We start from the raw sequence: 22142 nt of genomic DNA on the forward strand, positions 1-22142 counted from the left end.
TACCAGAACCAGTGAAAATCCATGGGCACTGGCCATAGTGCCAAGTGCCAACACCACTGTCCCTATCACCAATACTACTGGTCCACCCTCCTCATTGTTACTTGCATAGTTGTCAAGGTGTCGCCTAGGTGTCCAGGCGCCTCTCTCCCGCCTTGATTTCTGGTGTCGCCTTGGTTGCCTAGGCGACGTCTTGTCGCCTTGTTGGTGTCGACTTGGTTTTAACCCCCTTGATCGCCCTGGTTCGCCTAGGCACCTTAACAACTATGGTTACTTGTCAGTTCATTCCTACTACTCACTACCCTCATACTACATTCATAGATCAAAATTTCGGTTTCGACCTGGGTTTCAACCCAGGTTGAAACCAAAAGATTTTGGGATTTGGTTGAATTAAATCTTGTATGTTTCGGTTGGCCATTTGGCTAGTCAAATTATCATATTTTGGCCCGAATCATTATGGGAACCCCAATTAAACAGCTCTAAACATATTTGAACTTTTAGATTTAAAAAAAACACTCAAAATGGTAGTTTGTCTTTGGACCCTAGGTTGCTATTATACGCTGTAGCTTACTGTATCTTTTCTCTTATAACATATTCTACCCATAATTTAATAATAAAAAATACAGCATTCAATAAAAGCAATTGAAATATGTATTAAAAGTAAAGAAAAACCATTTAATAGTACAGACCAATTTCAAAAAGTGTCATCCAACACTTAACCCTATGCCTATGTCAATTTGTCAGTACAAGTATAATTGTTACAAGTTGACACCCCTGCGCTTATGTTAGTACCACATAGAGTCCGGGGAGCCTCAAAACCTCTAAAATATTGCTTCCACCGATGGAACCTTTCCTCCGACTATCACAAAAGACAACCATGTCATGGTATGCCTAAAGAAATGCTCAATGTCCAATACAACAACTTGATAGGTGTCATTGTCAACATACTCTAGATAACCCAACCAAGGATATAGATCACCGATCTGGGAAGATGATGAAAGTGTGGACCCACCATAGCTGCTTTGCGGACCAGGATGATATAGTTGCGAGGGGGTTGGGTGTGAGAAAATCTCTCTGCAAAAGATGATCCCCTTGTGACTGACTATCATATGCAATGGAAAATGAAGAAGGGTTATACTGGTCATAGTTATCATACCCACCATAATAGGAACTGGAGCTCTCTGTGGTAAATGAGGATGCACACCACTGCCCATGTCCACTACCTCCTCTAGACCCATACCTCTGAGACTGTGAGACAACCTCGTAACATCTATCTCTATGCTATCATCCTCCTCATTTGGTTTGAACCAAAGGCACAGGCCTCTGGAGTAGCCTGTACGTGTGGGTGTAGTGGGCAGTGCACCATGGTCACCATTCTGTGTAGCATGATCGAACTGACATTTTCCAGTATATATCAATCCTATTTTGTTTTTCAAAATTGGTTTCAAGAAAATCAATTTTTTTAAGCCAGAAAAATAAAAAAATAATAAAAAGGCCTACTCTGTGAAGTCATAGGATGGACTACGGTGTCCAATTTAAAAATAATTGAAGGTCAACCTCTAAATATTTACCCTATCTTTTACAAAAACTAATTTCAAGGAAAAAGGGTATTTCTCCAAATTGGAATTTTGCACAATCTTGCTCAATTCCAGAAAATCATTGATATAGATACGTTTTAGTAGTCCCTAAGACCTTGTTCCAGAAAGAAATGTTGGTGATTCGGTCAAAAATCACGAAATCTAGGGTTTTCTAGGCCTTTTTCCCTTACTGTTGAAACACACGAAAGGCACAATTTTGTTCAAAATTATGCTTTTATAATACTCTCTTGTATCATTTTTCCAAAATGATACCGAAAAAGCCAAAATTCTGTATATCTAGTGAGTCGACTAGGTTTCGTTTCGATGCATGTTGAAACCAATTTTTTTTCGTGAAATTTGGGTCATTTTGACTGAAATCTCAAATCATGAGTACATCTACATTAGCACCTCCTCACCATGACTGCTGCTACTGATCTATCACCAAGAGGGGAAAAAAAAAGAGAAAAACGAAGGAGATAAGGATTACATCTGAAAAGCAAATTTGGTAGGCCCCAAACTTTATGGCATTGAGAGACCAAATCATTTTGTGGGATGGATGGGAATGGGTGGGACATGAGAGGTGCAGATAGAATCTCACTAGCTTGCCTTTGAAAGTGTCTAATTAGTACCCTACCTTCCTTTTGATGCTCGTAAGATGTGCAGTGGGTTGTGGGAACAAAATCAGGTTCAGCGGAGATCTATGGTGGGGAGATTTGGTAATGAGTGAGAAGTTTCCATGCTTGTATCACTCTCTAATAACAAAGGAAAAATCATCAAAGAGCGTGTGAGGATGTCTGATCAAGGAATACAGTGGGAACATGGGTTCAGGGGAGGTTTGGGGGAGGTGGAGTTGGGTGAGGTGAGTGACCTTAGTGGTTGTATGATGTAGAGCAGGGCATAGTTAAAAGCCCAAAAACTAGATGCTAAGGATTAGACTGTAGTCTATAGGGTGAGAAGCAAATGCACAAGCCAAGAGCCTCCCACATTGTACCAAGCTTCCCTTTAAGTGTGAATTAGACAAATAATAACATCGAATGCAAGTGATACCAACAATGTATCATTGTAGTCACCTGGTGAAGTTATCTTCAAAGCTGGTCAAAGCAATCAAATTATGTTTTTCAATAAAAGCAGTTTACCCTTTATGTGTTCATACATAGCCAGGCATCTGCAAAATCCACAAGGTATGATTGTGTATAACCACAAGTTTGGTAACTTGTGATGCATGTGGAATGTGGATGCCCTCGTCAATCAACACTACTGTACAAGAAAATACTGAAGTGCACCAACAACAAATTTGCAGTACGCCGCCCATTGTAGAAACTGACTCTTCCTCAACTGACTTCACTGAGGAACAATGAATGCAAAAACCATATTCAGACAGGTGTCCATGATGTTGAAGCAGGAGGTGCTTCCCAAGTATGTGATAATGATCCCTCTTTTCCCCCCTTTTAATGTTTTTTATGCTGTGAGGGTATGCTCAGTTCTGGAGCATTGTTCTCTCTCTCTGAGCTTCACCTTTTTTTTTTATATCCTTTTGCATAAAAAAGGACCAAGTTTCTGCTAGAAAAGGAGTCAAGAAATTCTAACCCCAACTTAGTATTTGTTTTACTTTCCAAATAATAATGGAATAATTCTATATGTATGATGTATCATAGTGGCCAAATATCAATGGTACCCACATTCTCTATATTTTATTATTCCTAACATCTTAGAAATGTACATTTTGAGACTTAATCATTTTTTGATGACGTGAAGTCCAAAAATGAAATCTGAAAGATTTTGTAATTGAGATGTTCTTGTTAACTAGATTTTAATAAGAATCTGGAATCCTGTATTCTATTATGAGTTTTAACATCTGTTAATCGTTACAATTTGTGGACCTCGGTGCAACGGTAAGGGTGCTCCATTGCAACCTAGTGGTTGGTGGTTCGAGTCGGTAAACAGCCTCTTTGCGAAGCAGGGGTAAGGTTGCGTACAATTGACCCTCCCCAGACCTCGCAGTGGCAGGAGGTGCACTGGGTACACCCTTTTAACAATGCTACATATGAAGTTCAGTAATATTGTCACATGCAATGGCATTACTTCTTTGTACTTTTTTTTCTTGGAAATCTCTTGAATATTTAGAGGATGTGATATGTTCAATATCTGTTTGAAATCTTAGAAACTCAAATTTCCTAAGATAAATATATATTGTTCTCTTTGTTGGAACTGATGCAGGGTATCATAGGATTCATCTGTGGTTCCACGGGATTTGATAGTTCAGGGCTTAGCTCTTCAGCTGCTGTAAGTTTTTCTTCTCTGACCATATCTACCAATATGTTTTAATTTAAGATAGGTCTGGCTTCTTGGAGTAAGAAATTATGCTTTTGCAAAATCTATTAATAAATAGATTAGTTATCCATTATTGTAATTAAACTCATTACCCACCTCATCATGTGCTGTGCAGTCATTACATAGACTGATAGACCTTTCTATCAGAAAAGTACATTTTGTTAAAACTCAATAGGTCTTTTTGTTTGTCTTCTATATTTTCCCCCAACTGCCAAACTTTAATGTATATCCATGTGTCAAATCTATACAGGGGTATGCCATAAAAAAATATCCATACAGGAGTTTAGAGATCCCCAAATATGAATATAAGATATTCAGAGAACTCTACCTCCTAATGGATGATCAATATGAAATCAAATTCAAACAGTGACAATCTTTTCTTTAGACATTGGTGAAGATGGGGGAAGTGGGTTATTAGCAGACTTCAATCACCTAAAAGCCCACAAAGTGCAAGTCAATTAGCAGGCACAAGGTTGGGTTCCTCTGCTACATGACTAGGATGAGATAATATCTTCATCTGTATTTTATTTCCATGCATGGAGATATCTTCAATGAACCTTGACACTAAGACTTGAAACCAGAAGATTCCTGGTCACTGGGCCATATCCCTCATATTTCAACCTTTTGTTTTTCCTTTTTGATAGGAACTAAATAAAAAATTTATACTGGAGAGAGAAGGCAACAAGAAGCAATATAGCAGGGCCTCATAAGTCATAACAGGGAATCCCAGCATGTAGAATCACAAACAGTAACAACCTGCCCCCCACCCGCCCTGGAGAAAAAAAAGTGGAAAAAGTGGGTGACCATACTCCTACATGGAACAACCTTCACACATCGACTGAATTGGTACCCACCTGGTCTACCAACATTCCTGATTCCCCTATAATGCCCATGAAGGAAGCGGAAATAAGAAGACCAATCAGAGCCCTCCCCCCCCTCCCCCCCCCCCCCCCCAATGCCAAACCAAGCATGTGCATGTCCCAATTTGGAATAAGATACTCCTGGCCTACCAATAAGGCTTTTTAACCTTGAAGACCATTTTTTTTTTAAGTTATCAAGATCAACTCCTCCCTAGATCCCGATACAGACTCGTATGTCGTGTAAAAGATTAGTCTGAAAATTTTCACCTAAAAAATCAAAATGTTCTTGGTGAGATCTCAATTATTCATCTCTTCTTGAGTAAATTTGAGTCCCTCTTCTCATTTGAACTCTTATGGGCATAGTTAGTAAGTTCGGGTATGGCCAAAAAAGAATACAAATACATCTGGGTATTAAATGAACCTAGAAGTCAATAATACTTTAAAGGGAAAATTACACGTGGTCCCCCTGAGGTTTGTCCTAAATACCGAGCGACCCCCTGTGTTTCTAAATTATACAGCCGCATCCCCTGAATGGACGGTGTTAAATAATACAATGTAAAATGCCAACTTTGCCCTCTTCTAATATCTTTAACCAAAAACTATTAAATAATACAATGTAAAATGCCAACTTTATTCACCCAAAAAAAAATGTCAACTTTGCCCTCTTCTAAGATCATAAACCAAAAACCTATTCAAATGGCAATTTTTCCCTTCAATTAAAATAACCCTATTCTAATTTTTTAAGTTTCTAATATAAAAAAGTGGGACCCACCACTATTTCGTCCTCTTCTTTCTTCTTATAGAAGATGCGCTTAAGGCAGGACAAAGTGGAGGAGAGAGCTTTCACGGACGATTTTAGACGAGATGGAGTAGAGGGCAAGAGAGAGGAGAAAGCTTTCCCTTCTTCGTTGAAGTACGATCGGTACTTGGGGATATGAAGCAATCCAAATGGAAGAGGAGGAGAACCAGAGAGATGAAACAACCACTGAAGAAGAACTGTACAGCCGCCATAGTTAAGGGAGCTTATGCTCTAGAAAACCCTAAACCCTCTTTCTGATTCGAGTAACAGGGGAAGGGGGGGTGAAGTTAGGGATGCCCTATGGGCAAAATAGTAAGCTCACACCTTGGAAGGGGTATATTAGTCATTTGAAGGCAAACTTAACCAACACCGTAACACCTACTAATGGAGTGGGGCTGCCTGTAACAACTAACCTAAACTTAAGGGGTGTGGCTGTATAATTTAGAAACACGGGGTCGCCTGTATTTAAGACAAACCTCAGGGGGTCGCAGTGTAATTTTCTCTACTTTTTAAAAAAATTCAGTGTTAAAAAATGCGAAGGGTAAGAATATGGTTCTTTTGTAAAAATTTGCGACCAAAAGTCTGGGAATAAATTCACTATGCATTAGGCATGTACATCATTCAACTAACATAATAATAGCATATAAAATACAAATTTATCAAAAAGAAACCTCGCAACTCATACCGTAAATCAGTTTTTGCCCATTGAGGATTAATAAAATTCACCTCAGTGGGTTGGAAAAGAAGTTGAAATGAACACAATAATATAATTGCTAAATATTTAATCCCCTCATACATCCCATAAGATTTTCATGAAGCACATGCCAATGTGTCAATGGCATAGACACATAGTCATCACCTCAACAACCATGGCAAATAATATATCATTATCTGTTATATAGCCCATGACTTACCCCAGAAAATACATAGTACAAGATTTCGGCGAGATCTAGTAAAAATTTTTGTTTCGTGAAGTCTTGAGATGAGACGGTAGGCGATACAGGATTTGTGCAAGATCTCGGGTTATATCTTGATCTTGAGTCGAACCAGACCAAACCAAGGCTATAGAAAGGCACTGTCTTGGTGAGATTTCGACCTCAACTCGAAATCTTGCCTCTGTCTCGCCTCTCTTGCTCTGTTATGAAGGAAAAACACCTCGAAGTGAGGGTTTTGGTGCCCTTTTTTTTTGGCAAATTCCACATCAGCTGAAGATTGAAGCTTGGAGATTCAAGATTGAAGATTTAACATCAAGAGAGGTCACAAGCTTTATTTGACAACAACAACAACAACAACATGGTCATTTTGATGATCCGGCCCAACACTCGTTTCAGTATAGCTACTCTCAAATGGTAGGAATTTTTACACACTTATACATGTATTTGTTTAATCTATGTTTCTTTCCAAGTTTCTAACAATTATTAACAAACGAGTGTCAGACAACTTGTCATATTCATAATCACCATGTATGATTATGAATATGATGCCTAATGCTTAAATGGTTTATGGTTTGATGTTTTTTAATTCCTAATGCTTAACTAAGTTGTTTACACCTGTACTTTAATTGTATGTGCTCTAAATATTGTGGAATATAGCCTAGGGTAGAACTCACTTACGCTGTAGACTACCAACCTAGGGTCCGAAGTCAAAGTACCATTTTGGGTTTGAATTTGTAAAAACTAATGTTTCCATCGTGTTTAGAAGGGCCTAAATAGGGTGGATGTCAAGTTTCAGGTTCTATCTTGGCCATCTGGCCACCCAAACCCACCACCGAGTCAAGACGGAAAAAACATAAACCAGGTCGCCGAGATCTCGGCAGAACTTGGTTTCGTGGCCTGGCGAAACCAGCGGCGAAACCAAGACCTAAAACCTTGCGTTTGGTTGCCAGACTCTTGTCTCTTGAAGAAGAAATCATTTTATTTCAAAGATTTCAATCAATGATTCTCAAGGACCTCTCAAGAGATAACTATCTGAGTGTGCAACCAAGAAAACCTTTTCCCCCTATTTTTTTTTTTGGTGAATAAATATATTACTGAACCCCAGGAGGGGGCAGGGAGAAAAAGGGGAAGGGAATATACAATAGAACAAAAGAAAGGGGGGAAAGAGGGGGTGGGGGGAACAACAGACTGCCCGACCTACGCAGAGGTGGGAGGCTGCAAAAGAGACAAATCAAGACCCCAGAAAACAACAATATGCCTGTTCCTTGGGATATCCAAAAAGTGCCTATGATGCATGCAATTGAGCTTGGAGGATACATCGAAGAAGATGGCTTTCCAAATCAAATCAAAAGATCGGGATTTGGAAGTCCATCTCCTGAGGTTCCTTTCCATCTAGATATGATAAATAGGCGCCAAACAAAAGCTTCCCAATCGTGTCACCTATAGAAGTCCCAGAGAAAGACTTGTCTAGCCAGAGCCATTCCCGCTCGAAGGCCAGGATTCTCCTACTGCGGGGCTAGATCGAGGAGAGGGCTTTTTTCCAGAGGGGAGAGGTAAACGGGCAGTCAAAGAAGAGGTGGGGGATGTCTTCATGGCCATTCCAATAAAGGATGCAAGAAGGGGAAGCAGGGATACTGCGGTGGATGAGGAAGGCTTGGGTGGTCAGGCAAGAATGAAGGGTTCTCCAGACAGTGAAGCTGTTGCGAGGGATGTGGCCTTTGAACTAGGTTAACTTGTGCCACGGGACGGTGGGGCTAGGATCTCTAACAAAATTCCAGGCTGAGCTGGAGGAAAAGAGGCCGTTGGGGGTAGGGAGCCAGATAACCTTATCTGCGTGAGGGGGAGAGGATGAAGGGTGAAGGGAAGGGAGGGAGGACCAGATTTGGGAGAGAATGGCAGGATTAACAGAAGGGGGTCCAAGAGCCAAGGGAAATAAGGGAGGAAAGAGGGGTGGCTTTTGGAAGACTTGAAGAGTAGATCGATCTGGGACCAAAGGTATTGTAGAGGACGCCTAAAGGTTGCCATGGGTCGGGCCAAAGAGAGATGGTGGAACCATCGATAATAGAGGTAGAGATGCCGCGGATGAAAAGGGGACGGAGAAGGAGGATCTTGCGCCAAATCCAAGATGAGTCAGATGGGATAGAGACAGACCAGATGGAATTCGTCTTGAGGAGGTGAGAGTAGACCCAATTGACCCATATGGAATCATGGCGGGAGAAATTTTCCAAATAAGCTTGAGGATGCCCGTAATATTGGAGTCACGAATGAGACGAATGCCGAGGCCTCTCTCAGCTTTTGGGCGACAGATGGACTTCCAACTGACCGGATGGAGGAATTTAGAGGTATCAGTCCCTTTCCAGAGAAAAGCGCAGAAGATGCGCTCCATAGCCTTGATGGTGGCTTTAGGAATGGTGAAAATACCAGTCCAATAAAGATAGGAAGCTTGAAGGATCGACCGAATGCATTCAAGTCTGCCTGCATAGGAAAGAAGTTTGCCTTTCTAGAGTTGGAGGCGCTTGCGGATGTTATCAAGCATAGGGGTGCAATGATGCTAGACAGCCTGGCAGGGATAAAGGGTAGACCTAGATACTTGACAGGGAGAGAGCCAATAGAGAAGCTAGTCAGGCACAGGAGGGTCTCTTTGTGAGAATCAGGGATGTCAGAGAAAAAGATTTTGGATTTTAGGAGATTAATGCGGAGACCCGAGAGAGATTCAAAGAGGCGGAGAGAGTCCATGATGGCAGAGATAGAGGAGAAGGCCTTAGAGAAAATCATGAGGTCATCGGCAAAGGCCAGATGGGTGAGATTGATGTGCTTGCATTTGGGGATAGGAGAGATGAGATGGTGGTCAGTTTTGGATTGGAGGCTCCTAGAGAGGACCTCCAAAGCCTGGGAGAATAGGAAGGGGGAGAGAGGGCAGCCTTGTCTGATGCCGACTTTAGAGTGAAAAAAGCCAACGAGGGAGTCATTAACAAGAACAGAGAAGGAGGGGGAGGAGATACAGGCATAAATCCAACGGACAAAAGTAGGAGGAAAGCCCATTTAGGTAAGAACATCACAAATGAAGTCCCAGTAGAGGGAATCAAAAGCTTTGTGAAGGACAATTTTCAAAAGGGCTGCATGGGAGTGAGATATCTGGTCAAAACCTTGCACTATCTCAGAGCAGAGGATGATATTGCCCGCTATGCTTCTGCCAGAGATAAAGGCCGATTGATTAGGGCTAACCAGAGAAGAAATGACCTTTTGGATTCTATTGGCAAGGATCTTTGCAATGAACTTGTAAAGAAGATTGCAAAGGGAGATCGGTCTGAAATCCGACAAGGAGGTCGCTCCATCTAATTTGGGGATGAGGCTAATGAAGGTCTGGTTGACCTGAGAAAGCTGGTTGGGATTAAAGAAGAAGCTACAGATGGCCTTGAAGAAGTCACCTTAATTGAATCCCAACAACTAAGGGAAAAACCCATGTTGAACCCGTCAGGGCTAGGGGCTTTGTTGGATTTATGGGAGAGAATAGCCTTAGAGATTTCCTTATTAGAGGGGATGGCTAGGAGGGAATCCGTAAGAAGCGGAGGGATAAACTTGTCAATAAGGCCAGGGGCGAGGGAGGAGGGGGGGTTGAAAAGAGAAGAGAAAAAGAAAATGGTTTCCGACTTGATCTCAGGGACAGAGGAGAGGGGGGTCCCATCAAGCGCATGCAGTAAGGTGATGGAATTGGAATTCTTCCTGGCTTTTAAGGATCAACGGAAATAGGTAGAATTGGAGTCTCCGAGCTCCAACCACTTAATGTGGGATTTTAGCGCAAGAGACTTTCCTCGAGGATAGAGAGAGAGGAGAGTTCCTCAGAAAGCCGTTTCTCCTCAATGGCAAGATTGGGGTTTAGGGAATCAGACTGGAGCCTGGATTGGACAAGGGAAAGATCGGTTCGACAGGAGGAATGGCGGGAATGAATGTTGCCAAAAGTGGATAGGTTCCAACTTTTAAGGGTGGACTTGGTGTGCCGGAGTTTCCTAGCAAAGGCTATAAGAGGGGGGAGGGGGAGGAGGGGGAGGAGATAGAGATTCGCCAAGCTTTAAGGATGGTGGGAAGGTAGAGCGGGTGGGAAGTCCACATTTCAAAAAATTTGAAAGGTTTGGGATCAAAGGAGTAAGGCTGAATAAGGAGATGACAGGGACAATGGTCAGACAGGCCTTGAAGAAGGAAGGAGGCATGGGAGTGAGGAAAGGAGGAGAGTCAAGCTTTGTTGGTGAGGAGCCTATCAAATTTGCAAGCAATGCGATCAGGTCCTACTCGGCGGTTGTGCCAAGTGAGGGGGGAACCTAACCACCTGAGATCGTCAATGCAATCATTGAAGGGATTGACAGAGGAATGATCAATGGGTCTACCCCCCATTTTCTCCGATTGAGATTTCACGACATTGAAGTCACCGCCCACTCCCCAAGGAAGGGAATCTATGCCAGATTTGAGGAGGGCGAGATCAGTCCAAAGGGACACACGATCGGCAGCCTGGTTGCAAGCATAGATCACAGAGAGAAAGAAAGAAAAGGGGGAATTAGGAATGGATAAGCGGAGATGGAGAAGTTAGGAAGAGGAATGGGACAGGGTGATGTGAACTTTGGAGGGGTCCCAAAGGATACAGATATGGCAATTAGGGGAATGGTTGTAGTTGGAGAGGAGGGACCAGGAGGGGGCAAGGGACTGGGCAATGCGGGCCGCATTCTCTTGAAGAACGTGAGTTTCGAGAAGAGCGCAGAAAGAGGGGTGGATGGACTTAAGGAGGGATCTAATATCCTGATGCTTTTCCCCTATTTAATTAACAAAGAAAAATAATTACCGTTTCCAGTTATCATCCATCCACGACCCACCTCATTCATTAGTGGCCAATACACACAAATTACCTATAGGACTTCAATATTACATGTGAAAAAATACATACATATACTGAATGTAAAATAAGGAAAAAAATTAACATTTTTTTTTGGTATCAGGTGCACCGAGGCTCTGGCTGAGACATCGAATATCCCTCTCTGGTCCCTTTGATGCTCTCTCAAAAGTCAAAACCCAAAACCTTCTCACTTCCTTTGCATTTCACTATTCACAGCCTGGGAATCAGAGGAATGGAGGATAGGTTTCTTCCCTTCCGTTGTCTTCTTTTCACAAAGACCACTCAAAGGTGAAGAAGAGCAAAGTTGCTGAGTCCCGATGGGAGGAGACGGTAGGAGCAATGGAGGAAGTAGCATGTAGCGAATCGTGCAAGAGATTGTAATTTTATATAATTATGCTTATATACAACATCGAAGCCATATCAATGCAATATGATATAATTATACTAGTAGCGACCTAAATATAACACAACCAATCTATCATAAACAAAGCATAGGATATAATATAAGCATATTCACAATAAAACATAGCAATAAACATAAATTAACGAAAATTCGTGAAGTGTCAACAAGGCGTGCTGTCACCTTGGACCCAAGAAAGCGCCTGGAGGCCTAGGTGGTTCCTAGGTGACGCCTTGACAACTATGACGGTGGTGGATTTCAGCTGTACTTCTCTCTAGGTTTCAGTATTTCAAAGAGAAACCAAGAAAGGGTTTTCAGAAGAATCGAAAGGGTTGAAATATAAATGAATTTTAGCATTTACATGTATTTTATGTGTTTAATACGATCATCATTTTCTATCAAAAAAAAATAAAATAAAAAATAATACGATCACCATAAGTTACGCAAATTTTTTCATATCTTTGGAAGGATTCAGAATGTTAAGTTATGTAAACCCGATAAGGGTATTTTGGGTATTTTTCTGTCTTTGCCCTTATAGCTAGTATAGTCGGATATGTGGGGGTGTTCTTGTAATTCTGCGCTTCTTTAGAAGATTATAAATAAAGTTGCTTGGAGATCACATTGATCAATCAAGCCATTCACCATATTCTGTTTTGTTAACATGGCATTAGAGCCAAACTCTCTGATCTGAGTTTTCAAAACCCACCTCCCTCCCTTCGTTTTTCTTCCCTACTTCCTCCCCTCGATTTTTTTCTTGGTTCTCCTCCACACCTTCGGGCACTAATGAGGTGATCATACGATCTAGATGCTTCCCTCCATACTACCTCTTATCTCTATGTTCTAAATCCAACTTAAGATTGATAATTGCTGCAGCTCTTCTTTGCGGATTTGAAGTTCTCCTTTTTTGAAGATCAAGTCTCTCTCAAGGTTGAAGATTGATTTTCCATGGGTGGATATTCATCTGCAGTCCTGGCCAGCATCTATCCTAGCTCTACCACGATTTTTTGAAGCCCCAACCCAAAGTCGATCTCCACTTTCAGGGTTTTCTAAAAGTTCTAAAACCCTGACACCAATTGATTTTTTGGTTAGAGCTGTTCTCTGCTGCTGATTTTTTCAGAGGAGTTTTCTTCATCCAAGGAGGCCACTTGACCTTGATTTCAGCCACTGGTTCTGAGTTTTTGGCCAACATCAGGGTTTCTTCAATTTTGGATCGATTTATCTCTCATATCGATTCCAGTTTTTTTTTCTTCTTGGCTGGCTGCATCATTCCTTGCTGCTTCAAGTGTTTTGTTGGCTGCAAGCATGACAGGCTCAGATTCTTCTTCTGCAACTTCTGGGATTGATGGACAGACCCGGACAGATTTTCTTCCTCTTGCTGCTCCTATCAAGCTCGATGGCATTAATTATCCCTTGTGGTCTAGGTCTACCTATTTGACCATTGCTGGTCGAGGGCTTACTGGACATATTCTTGGGACTAACCCCATGCCTGTTGACCATGGTTCTCTACAAGACAGATGGATGTCTCATGATGCCATGGTAATGTCCTATTTGCTCCACTCTATGCAACCGGACCTCTCCAGCAACTACTTGCTACTGGAAACAGCCCATAAAATCTGGAGTGCTGCCAAGGAGACTTACGGGCAGGGAATGATGCTCAGGTGTATGAGATTCGCAAGAAGGTTCATGGCCCCACTCAGAAGGAGCTGTCCGTATCTCAATACTATGCTGCCCTCAAAAGTTTATGGCAGCAATTGGATCATTACTCCGATTTTCAGCCCTCTACTGCTACTGATATTGCTGCCTATCGCAAACACGTCGACAAAATCTGTGTATGACTTCTTGGCTGGTCTGAATATAGAGTATGATCCTATTCGAGCGCAAGTTCTTAGCCGGTCTCCATTTCCTACACTAGAGCAGTCCTTTGCTTTGGTTCATACAGAGGAGACTCGTTGGGCTGCTATGTTGCATTCCCCCACTGTTGATCGCTCTGCCTTACAAGCTACTTCCAGCCCTACTTCTATTACCATTACTGATGGTGGTAATGCTGCCTCCAAAGAGCCTGTCAAGTGTGAATGCTGCAACAAGCCCTATCACACTAAGGCTCAATGCTGGAAATTACATGGGAAGCCTACTGATTTTGAGGCGAAGCGGGGACGTGGCAAGTCCAAACCCAAGGCAAATCTTATTGAATCTACTGTTGCTGCGGTTGTTGCCCTTTCTACTGACATTGGTTTTACTCAGGATGAACTCCTGGTTTTCCATCGCCTGCTACAGGCCTCTTCTGCTGTACCTACTACGGCATCTGCACTTGTTGCCGCTCTTGGTTCTCACTTTGCCTTAGGTATTCCAGTCTGTAGTAATTGTGCATCAGCTGTCTCCAGTCGTTGGATTATAGACTCTGGTGCTACTGACCACATGACTGGTTCCTCCCATGTGTTTCACCAATATTCTCCCTCTTCTGGAAAAGATACTGTTCGAGTAGCTAATGGTTCCCTTTCTCCTATTATTGGAAAGGGTTCTATTCGCTGCTCTCCTACCCTTACATTAAATTCTGTTTTGCATGTTCCCCCGTTTTGTACTAATCTTCTTTCTATTAGTAGTCTAACCAAAGATTTGAACTGCAAAATAACTTTCTTTCTCTTACATTGTGTCATACAGGATCTGGTGAAAGGCCACACGATTGGGGGTGTTAAGGTACATTGTGGTCTCTATTTACTCGACATGGGTCAGACTTCTCTTCCGTCAGCTTCATCTCCCGCTCATCAGTTACATTCAACCACTTCTCCTGATCCCCATCAATGGCATTGTCTCCCATTCTCCTAAATGCATTTTTCTCTCCCAAAGGAAGTATGTTCTAGACTTACTATCAGAGATTGGTTTGTTAGGTTGTCATCTTTGTGACACTCCTTTGGAAGCTAATACTCGTCTGAAAGAAAAGGATGGTGATCCGGTTGATAAGGGACGGTATCAACGGTTGGTGGGAAAATTGATATATCTCTCCCACACCAGACCGGACATTGCATTTGCAGTAAGTTTGGTCACACAGTTCATGCATGATCCCTACTCCACTCATATGGCTGCTGTTCTTCGCATTCTCCATTACTTGAAGTTAGCTCCAGGAAATGGGATTCTCTGGTCTCCACATGATCATCTTCGTATCGAGGCTTACACTGACTCTGACTGGGGTGGTAATCCTGACAGGAAATCTACTTCAGGTTATTGTACTTTTGTAGGAGGTAATCTTGTCACGTGGCGTAGTAAAAAACAAAATGTTGTGGCAAGATCCAGTACTGAAGCAGAATTCTGTGCTGTTGCCCCGGGCATCTGTGAATTATTGTGGCTTCAAAGTTTGCTCCAAGATCTTAGTGATTCTGTTCATTGTCCAATGATGTTATACTATGACAATAAAGCAGCAATCAACTTTGCCCACAATCTAGTACAGCATGACCATACCAAGCATGTGGAGATCGACATACACTTCATCAAGGAGAGGTTAGAGAGTAGGCAGATTTGTATACCTTTTGTGAAGTCTGGTGATCAACTTGCTAATGTCTTCACTAAAGGGCTGGGTAGGAAGTTGTTTGATCCTAGTTTAGTCAAGTTGGGCATGTGCGATATCTATGCACCAACTTGAGGGGGATTGTTAAGTTATGAAAACCTGATAAGGGTATTTTGGGTATTTTCTGTCTTTGTCCCCATAGCTAGTATAGTCGGCTATGTGGGGGTGTTCTTATAATTCTGCCCTTCTTTAGAAGATTATAAATAAAGTTGCTTGGAGATCACATTGATTAATCAAGCCATTCACTATATTTTGTTTTGTTAACATAGAAAAATACATTTTTTTGAAACATACATATGATTACACATATTATACATGTAAAATATGCGAACATACTAACTATGCTTGAGGGAAGCTCCTTATCTCTTCAATTACCATTCATTGCCTTGGTTGGAGGAAAACCAATGTCCCAGAGGAGCCATGACAACAACAACAATAGCAAATTAACCACAAACAATGAAGAACTTAGGCCTTGAATCAAGTATCACCTCGAATAGAGCTGATTGGAGGGCAAGGATCCATGTAGCCTACCCCACACCCTATTTAGTTGGGATAAGGCTGAGTAGTTGTTGTTGTTGATGAAGAAACTAGGGTTTCCTTGTTGAGTGACAACTCCTGACTCAATTCTCAAGTATCTAATGCATTACCAGCTACCACATCAAGTAATTCAAACTCAGAAAAGAATCAGAAATGATCGGAAAAAAAATGAAAGGAATAAGGAAAATGACAAAAAAAAGCATTAGGTAACTACTTATAACTCAAAATTGTACTCCTCTCTTTTCCCCTGACTTGACCATTTTACCCCTTAACTTATACTAATTCATCTTCAAGCCCATAATTTGACTAAATCAAATATCCCCCTCACATGGAAATTATAGACTTAAAGAAAAAATAAAATGAAATCTCCTGAACCACCGAGCCAGCTAATGTTATTGGAATTTCTTGATAAATCGTAAGTTCCTAATCTGATAACAAAACCCTAATATCCTTCACACAGTCTCACAATGAAAGTCCCTTACAAATTATACTAGCCTTCTTGTATCCAGTTTCTTCATTCTGCTTAACTTAGTTAAATACCAATGGTTCCCCAAGATTGATAAAGATACAAAGACTCACGATTATGCTCTTATGGAGGAACATAGAGCTCAGATTCCAAGTTTACCATTCTTCATTAGGGCAAACAATATCCTTTTTAAACAATTAGACTTAGACACGTAAATCTTAATTTTAATTGGAGAACTGCTACTTCCTTTTGCTAATCATGAATTCTTGATACTTCTGCATCGGGTATGAACCCACCATCCTTTGGTGCTTCCATTGAGAAGATATCATCAGTTCCTATGGCTAGGCACAACACAGAAACAATGAAATGCAAACGAGGAACTTCAACCAACAGAAGGGAATCCCAACAAACAGCCTCTCAATCAAGGTTTAAAGTATCGGTATCGGGTATCGTATCGGTTGGGTGATTTTAAGAGACGTATCGGATCATATCGTATCGTATCTGTTAACAAATTTAGAATTAGAGTAAGGCTTGGATGATTAATGACCATCCCAAGCTCTTTATTTATATCAATGAGATTAGAGAACAAAAGTACAAATAAGCAATGTGAGACTAAAGCCCACATAACAGAAACATAAAAAACATAAGAAAAATGTCTAAAATACCCCTACGGTTATAACACTCCCCCTCAAGTTAGAGCAAATATGTCAATCATGCCCAACTTGACTAGATTAGGATGGAACAATTTTTCAGACAATCCCTTGGTGAAAATATCAGCAACCTGATCAGTAGACTTCACAAAGGGAACACAAATCAATCTGTCTTCCAACTTTTTCTTGATAAAATGTTTGTCCACTTCAACATGCTTGGTGCGGTCATGTTGTACTGGATTATGAGCAATGCTGATTGCAGCTTTGTTGTCACAGTACAACATCATAGGAAGATGAACAGTAATACCAAGATCTTGTAGAAAGCCTTTCAGCCAAAGTAACTCACAAATGCCCTTTGCCATAGCACGAAACTCTGCTTCAGCACTAGACCGAGCCATCATATTCTGCTTCTTGCTATGCCAAGTGAAAAGATTGCCTCCTACGAAAGAACAATACCAGAGATAGTCCAGTCAGCATCGGTATATGCCTCTATCCGTAGGTGACCATGAGGAGACAGTAGAATGCCTTTTCCAGGAGCTGACTTCAAGTAGTGAAGAATCCGAAGGACAACCTCCATATGAGAAGAATAGGGGTAATCCATAAACTGACTCACAGTACTCACAGCAACAGCAATGTCTGGACGTTTGTGTGAGAGATAAATTAGCTTCCCCACTAGTCTCTGGTACCGGCCTTTATCAACAGGTTCACCCTCCTTTTCTTTGAGACGAACAGTAGCCTCCATAGGAGTGTCTGAAGGGTGACATCCTAACAAACCAGTTTCAGACAACAAGTCTAAGGCATACTTCCTTTGGGAGAGAAAGATGCCTTTAGAATACTTGGCAACCTCAATCCCTAGAAAGTACCGTAGTTTCCCTAGATCTTTAATCTCAAACTCCTGCCCAAGAAACATCTTCAACCGGTTGATCTCATCACCATCGTTGCCAGTAACCACAATGTCATCCACATAGACTATAAGAACAGTGATGGTTTTTCCAGCTCTCTTTATAAAGAGAGTGTGATTAGCATTACTCTGTTTATAGTCCACAGAAATCATGGCCTTGTGAAACCGACCAAACCAAGCTCTAGGTGACTGCTTCAGTCCGTAAAGTACTCGCTTCAACTTGCACACTTTACCTTGATTCCTATCACAAGAAAACCTTGGTGGAATATCCATGTACACCTCTTCACTAAGTTCTCCATTTAGGAAGGCATTCTTCACATCCAGCTGTTGTAGATCCCATCCAAGATTGACTGCACAAGATAGCAAAGCCCGAACTGTATTCAACTTTGCAACAGGAGCAATAGTCTCCTGGTAGTCAATCCCATATGTCTGAGTAAACCCTCTTGCAACCAGACGTGCCTTATGCCGATCCACAGTGCCATCAACCTTCTGTTTGACCACAAACACCCATTTACATCCCACTGGTTTTTTCCCTGGAGGAAGATCTTCAAGATCCCAAGTATTATTTTTTCTTAAGGCTTTCATTTCTTCCAACATAGCTGCCTTCTACTTTCCATCTGCATAAGCTTCCTGCCAATTTTTAGGAACACGAACAGAAGTAAGAGAAGACACAAATGCACGAAAAGACAGAGAAAGAGAACTATAAGAAACAAAGTGAGAAATGGGATGCAAGGTGTAAGTCCTAGTACCTTTGCGAAGAGAAATAGGTACTTTGGAAAGCAAAGTCTCACAAGGAGGAGGAGGACGAGGATCTGGATCCTGAGTCGACAATTGGATAGGTATGGGTGCCACAATGGATTGATGCTGCCCTCTTTTGGAGCATCTCTTTTGGTAGGAGATAACATTCGAGTTGTCAATTCTCTTCTGAAATTCACTGATGGTCTTCTGGACTGGAGTCAACTCCCCCTGACTAGGAACATGACCATCATTATTTTCTACAAGCTCCCCTTGTTAAGGAGAAGGGGCAACAGCCAAAGTAGGCTGGATAGCGGCCATAGGGGAAGGGGCAGCAGCCAAAGTAGGCTCCAAAGTACGCTGGATAGCAGCCATAGGCTCCAAAGTAGGAGGAGCCTTAAGGGGAGGAAGCACAAACACATCTTCACTAGAACCAGAATTCTCCCCCTGATGATTTGGAGATGGATAATAGGAAAGATGTTCGTAAAAAACAACATTCATACTGACCAGAGTACGACGGGAAGGGGGATAGTAACACTTATAACCTTTCTGGGTTGGAGAGTAACCCAAAAAAACACATTGCAATCCACGAGGGTCAAGTTTACCATGCGATTTCATGTCTCTGGCATAACACACACAACCAAACACCTTAGGAGGAACCACAAAGCTGGAATTCCCATGTAAAAGTTTAGCCGGACTGCGAGAGTCAAGAACATGAGAAGGCAACCGATTAGTGAGATAGGTTGCAGTGAGGACATCCCCCCAATATTGGGAGGGGACATGGAGCAAAAACATCAACGCCTTGGTCACTTCCAACAAATGTCGGTTCTTCCTTTCAGCCCACCATTCTGGGCTGGGGTATCGACACAACTAGTCTGGTGAATAATCCCATTATCAGCCAAATACTTCTGAAATTGGTGTTCCTTATACTCGGTGCCATTATCACTTCTCAAAACCTTGAGATTAGCCTGGAACTGAGTTTGGACCATTCTGTGGAAATGCTGAAAATAGGAAAAAACTTAACTCTTATTGTACATAAGATAAACCTATGTATGCCTAAAATGACAATCAATAAAGGAAACAAACCAATGATGACCAGAAAGGGAAGTTTTACGACTAGGGCCCTAAACATCAGAATGCACAAACTGAAAATGTGAAGAACTCCTTTTATTTGAAACCGAATAAGTTGAACGTGGCTGTTTAACCAGAACACAAGCCTCACAAAAAGAATCGGTCTTATCACATGATTTAACCAAAGTAGGAAATAAAGATGCTAATATTCCTAATGGAGGCTGACCTAATCTAGAGTGCCACTGGTAAATTTCAGAAGAGACTAAGGAGTTCTGATGTGGAGATGGTAACGGGGGTGAGTGAGATGACCATCATCAAGCAGACACAAGCCACCATGCACTTTACCCAATCCAATCGTCTTCCCAGAGGTCAGATCCTGAAACACACAATGGGAAGAAAAAAAAGTCACTTTACAGTTAAGATCACGAGTAAGACTACTAATAGAAAGAAGGTTAGTAGTAAAATTAGGAATATGCAAAACTGAAGACAAAGTAAGGGAGGAAGTGCAGTTGATGATTCCTTTTCCAGATATAGAGGAAAGGGAACCATCAGCTACTTTGACCTTGTCTTTCCCAGAAGTGGGAGAATACCGATGGAACAGGTTAGAGGAACTGGTCATGTGATCCGTCGCCCCAGAATCTATGATCTAAGGATGGTAAGCTAAAGAAGCACAATGACGGAATTCTTGACCGGGCAAAGTGTGAACCTGAAGGAGCAGAAGAGGTGGCAGGAGCTGATGTAGTAGAGGCAGCAGCAGCGGAAGACCTTAGTAGTCATAGGAAAGCCTGTAGATCATCCTGGGATAGGCCAGTGTCAATAGCCGGCGCTGTCGGTATAGATTCAGAGTGGTTTGCCTTATTTTTTGTCTTTTTCTTGGCAGCCCGTTTAGCCTCAAAGTTAGTTGGCTTCCCGTGAAGTTTCCAGCACTTCTCTTTGGTGTGGTAAGGCTTGTGACAATGCTCACAAGTAACAGTCTCTGTAGTGGAATCACCAAGAGAAACATGTTCGACAGGGGCAGGAGTAGCCTGGGCAGTAGACTGGAGGGCTGATCTGTCAGTAACAGGAGGGTGGAGCATAGCAGCCCGACGGTTCTCTTCAGAGGAGACCAAAGCATAGGATTGTTCAAGTGTGGGAAAAGAGGAATGATCCAATACCTTAACACGAATCTGGTCATACTGCATGTTCAAACCAGCCAAAAAATCATAGACCCTGGTTTTGTCCAGATGTTTCTATATGCAGTGATATCAGCAACTGTAGTGGGATGGTAATTAGAAAAATGGTCCAGCTGCTGCCAGAGACTACGCAAAGTAGCATAGTATTTGGAGACAGATAACTCTCCCTGAGTAGTATTATTGGCCTTCTTTCGGAGCTCATACACCTGTGCAGCATTACCGAGCTGTCCATATGTCTCCTTGCAAGCAGACCAAATTTGATGGGCTGTATCAAGGAGAAGAAACCCATCGGCAAGGTCTGAGTGCATTGAGCCAATCAAATAGGACATAAGTACACCATTGTTGGAGATCCACCTGGTCAGAGAAGGGCCAGCTTCAGCTGGCATGATAGTAGTGCCATCAATATGGCCAGTAAGCCCACGGCCAACAATGGCATAGTAGGCAGAGCGAGACCATATCAGGTAATTGCTCCCATCCAGTTTGATAGGATTAGGGAGAAGATCATGGGTATCATTCCTACTATACCCATTATCAGTAGAAGTTCCTTTAGAAATTTCAGATTCAGCCATAAGTGCAGCAGAACAAACCAAATCGCAGAGCAGGCTGTGGTAACAAGAAACACAAGATGTGTCTCCAAAAATCAGCAGCAGCAGACGAGTGTAGCTCCTATATCGATTTTTTCACGGTTTTGAAAAAAACCCTGCTAGGCTGAAATCGATATAGGGAAGATTAGGCTCAAAAACTGAATAGTTGAGGCTCAAATTTGGGGCAGATATATCATTATAAGTGGAGAACCAACCTTCAAAAAACTAGCACCAACAGAGGCTCAAAACCCTGAGATCGATATTTTTAGCCCTAATTTTGTTGAGATCGATGTAGGGAGAGAAACCTGCAAAAAAAGCACTGGATTGAGCTGAAACTTGGCTCGAGTGTGGGTCTAGAAGAGACTAAGCACCCCTCCAAATATCAGCCCCAACAGAGGACAGCAGCCCCTAGATCGATATTTGTCAGGGTTTTTGGAGAAATCGGTCTAGGTGGTCTTAAAGGCAGGTCTTAGATAAAAAAATTCAAAGCATTACTACAAGAAGGTAGAGATGTAAACGGATCGAATTCGAATCGAATAGGACACCGTTCGTATTTGAATCCTTTTACAAAACAATATTCGAATTCGATTCGTTATCCGGCGGAAATAGAAAACCTCTGACCAAATTCGTTTTCGATTATGTAACAGATATTCGGAATATCCGGATATCTGAGCGTAGTTGCAGAG

The 22142-nt window shown here is 41.9% G+C and overlaps 1 protein-coding gene across 1 annotated transcript in view; it reads left to right on the plus strand.

Annotated features, from left to right (window-relative positions):
• The window catches only part of LOC122662944 (galacturonokinase), a 127131-nt gene that overhangs the window by 39522 nt on the left and 65467 nt on the right, over positions 1-22142 (plus strand). Inside the window, exon 6 of the mRNA XM_043858649.1 lies at positions 3792-3857. Within this exon, the coding sequence (XP_043714584.1) occupies positions 3792-3857 (66 nt within the window). The remainder of the gene's footprint in view (positions 1-3791; positions 3858-22142) is intronic.

The sequence above is a fragment of the Telopea speciosissima genome, chromosome 5, assembly GCF_018873765.1.
Source record: "Telopea speciosissima isolate NSW1024214 ecotype Mountain lineage chromosome 5, Tspe_v1, whole genome shotgun sequence".
Lineage (NCBI taxonomy): Eukaryota > Viridiplantae > Streptophyta > Magnoliopsida > Proteales > Proteaceae > Telopea > Telopea speciosissima.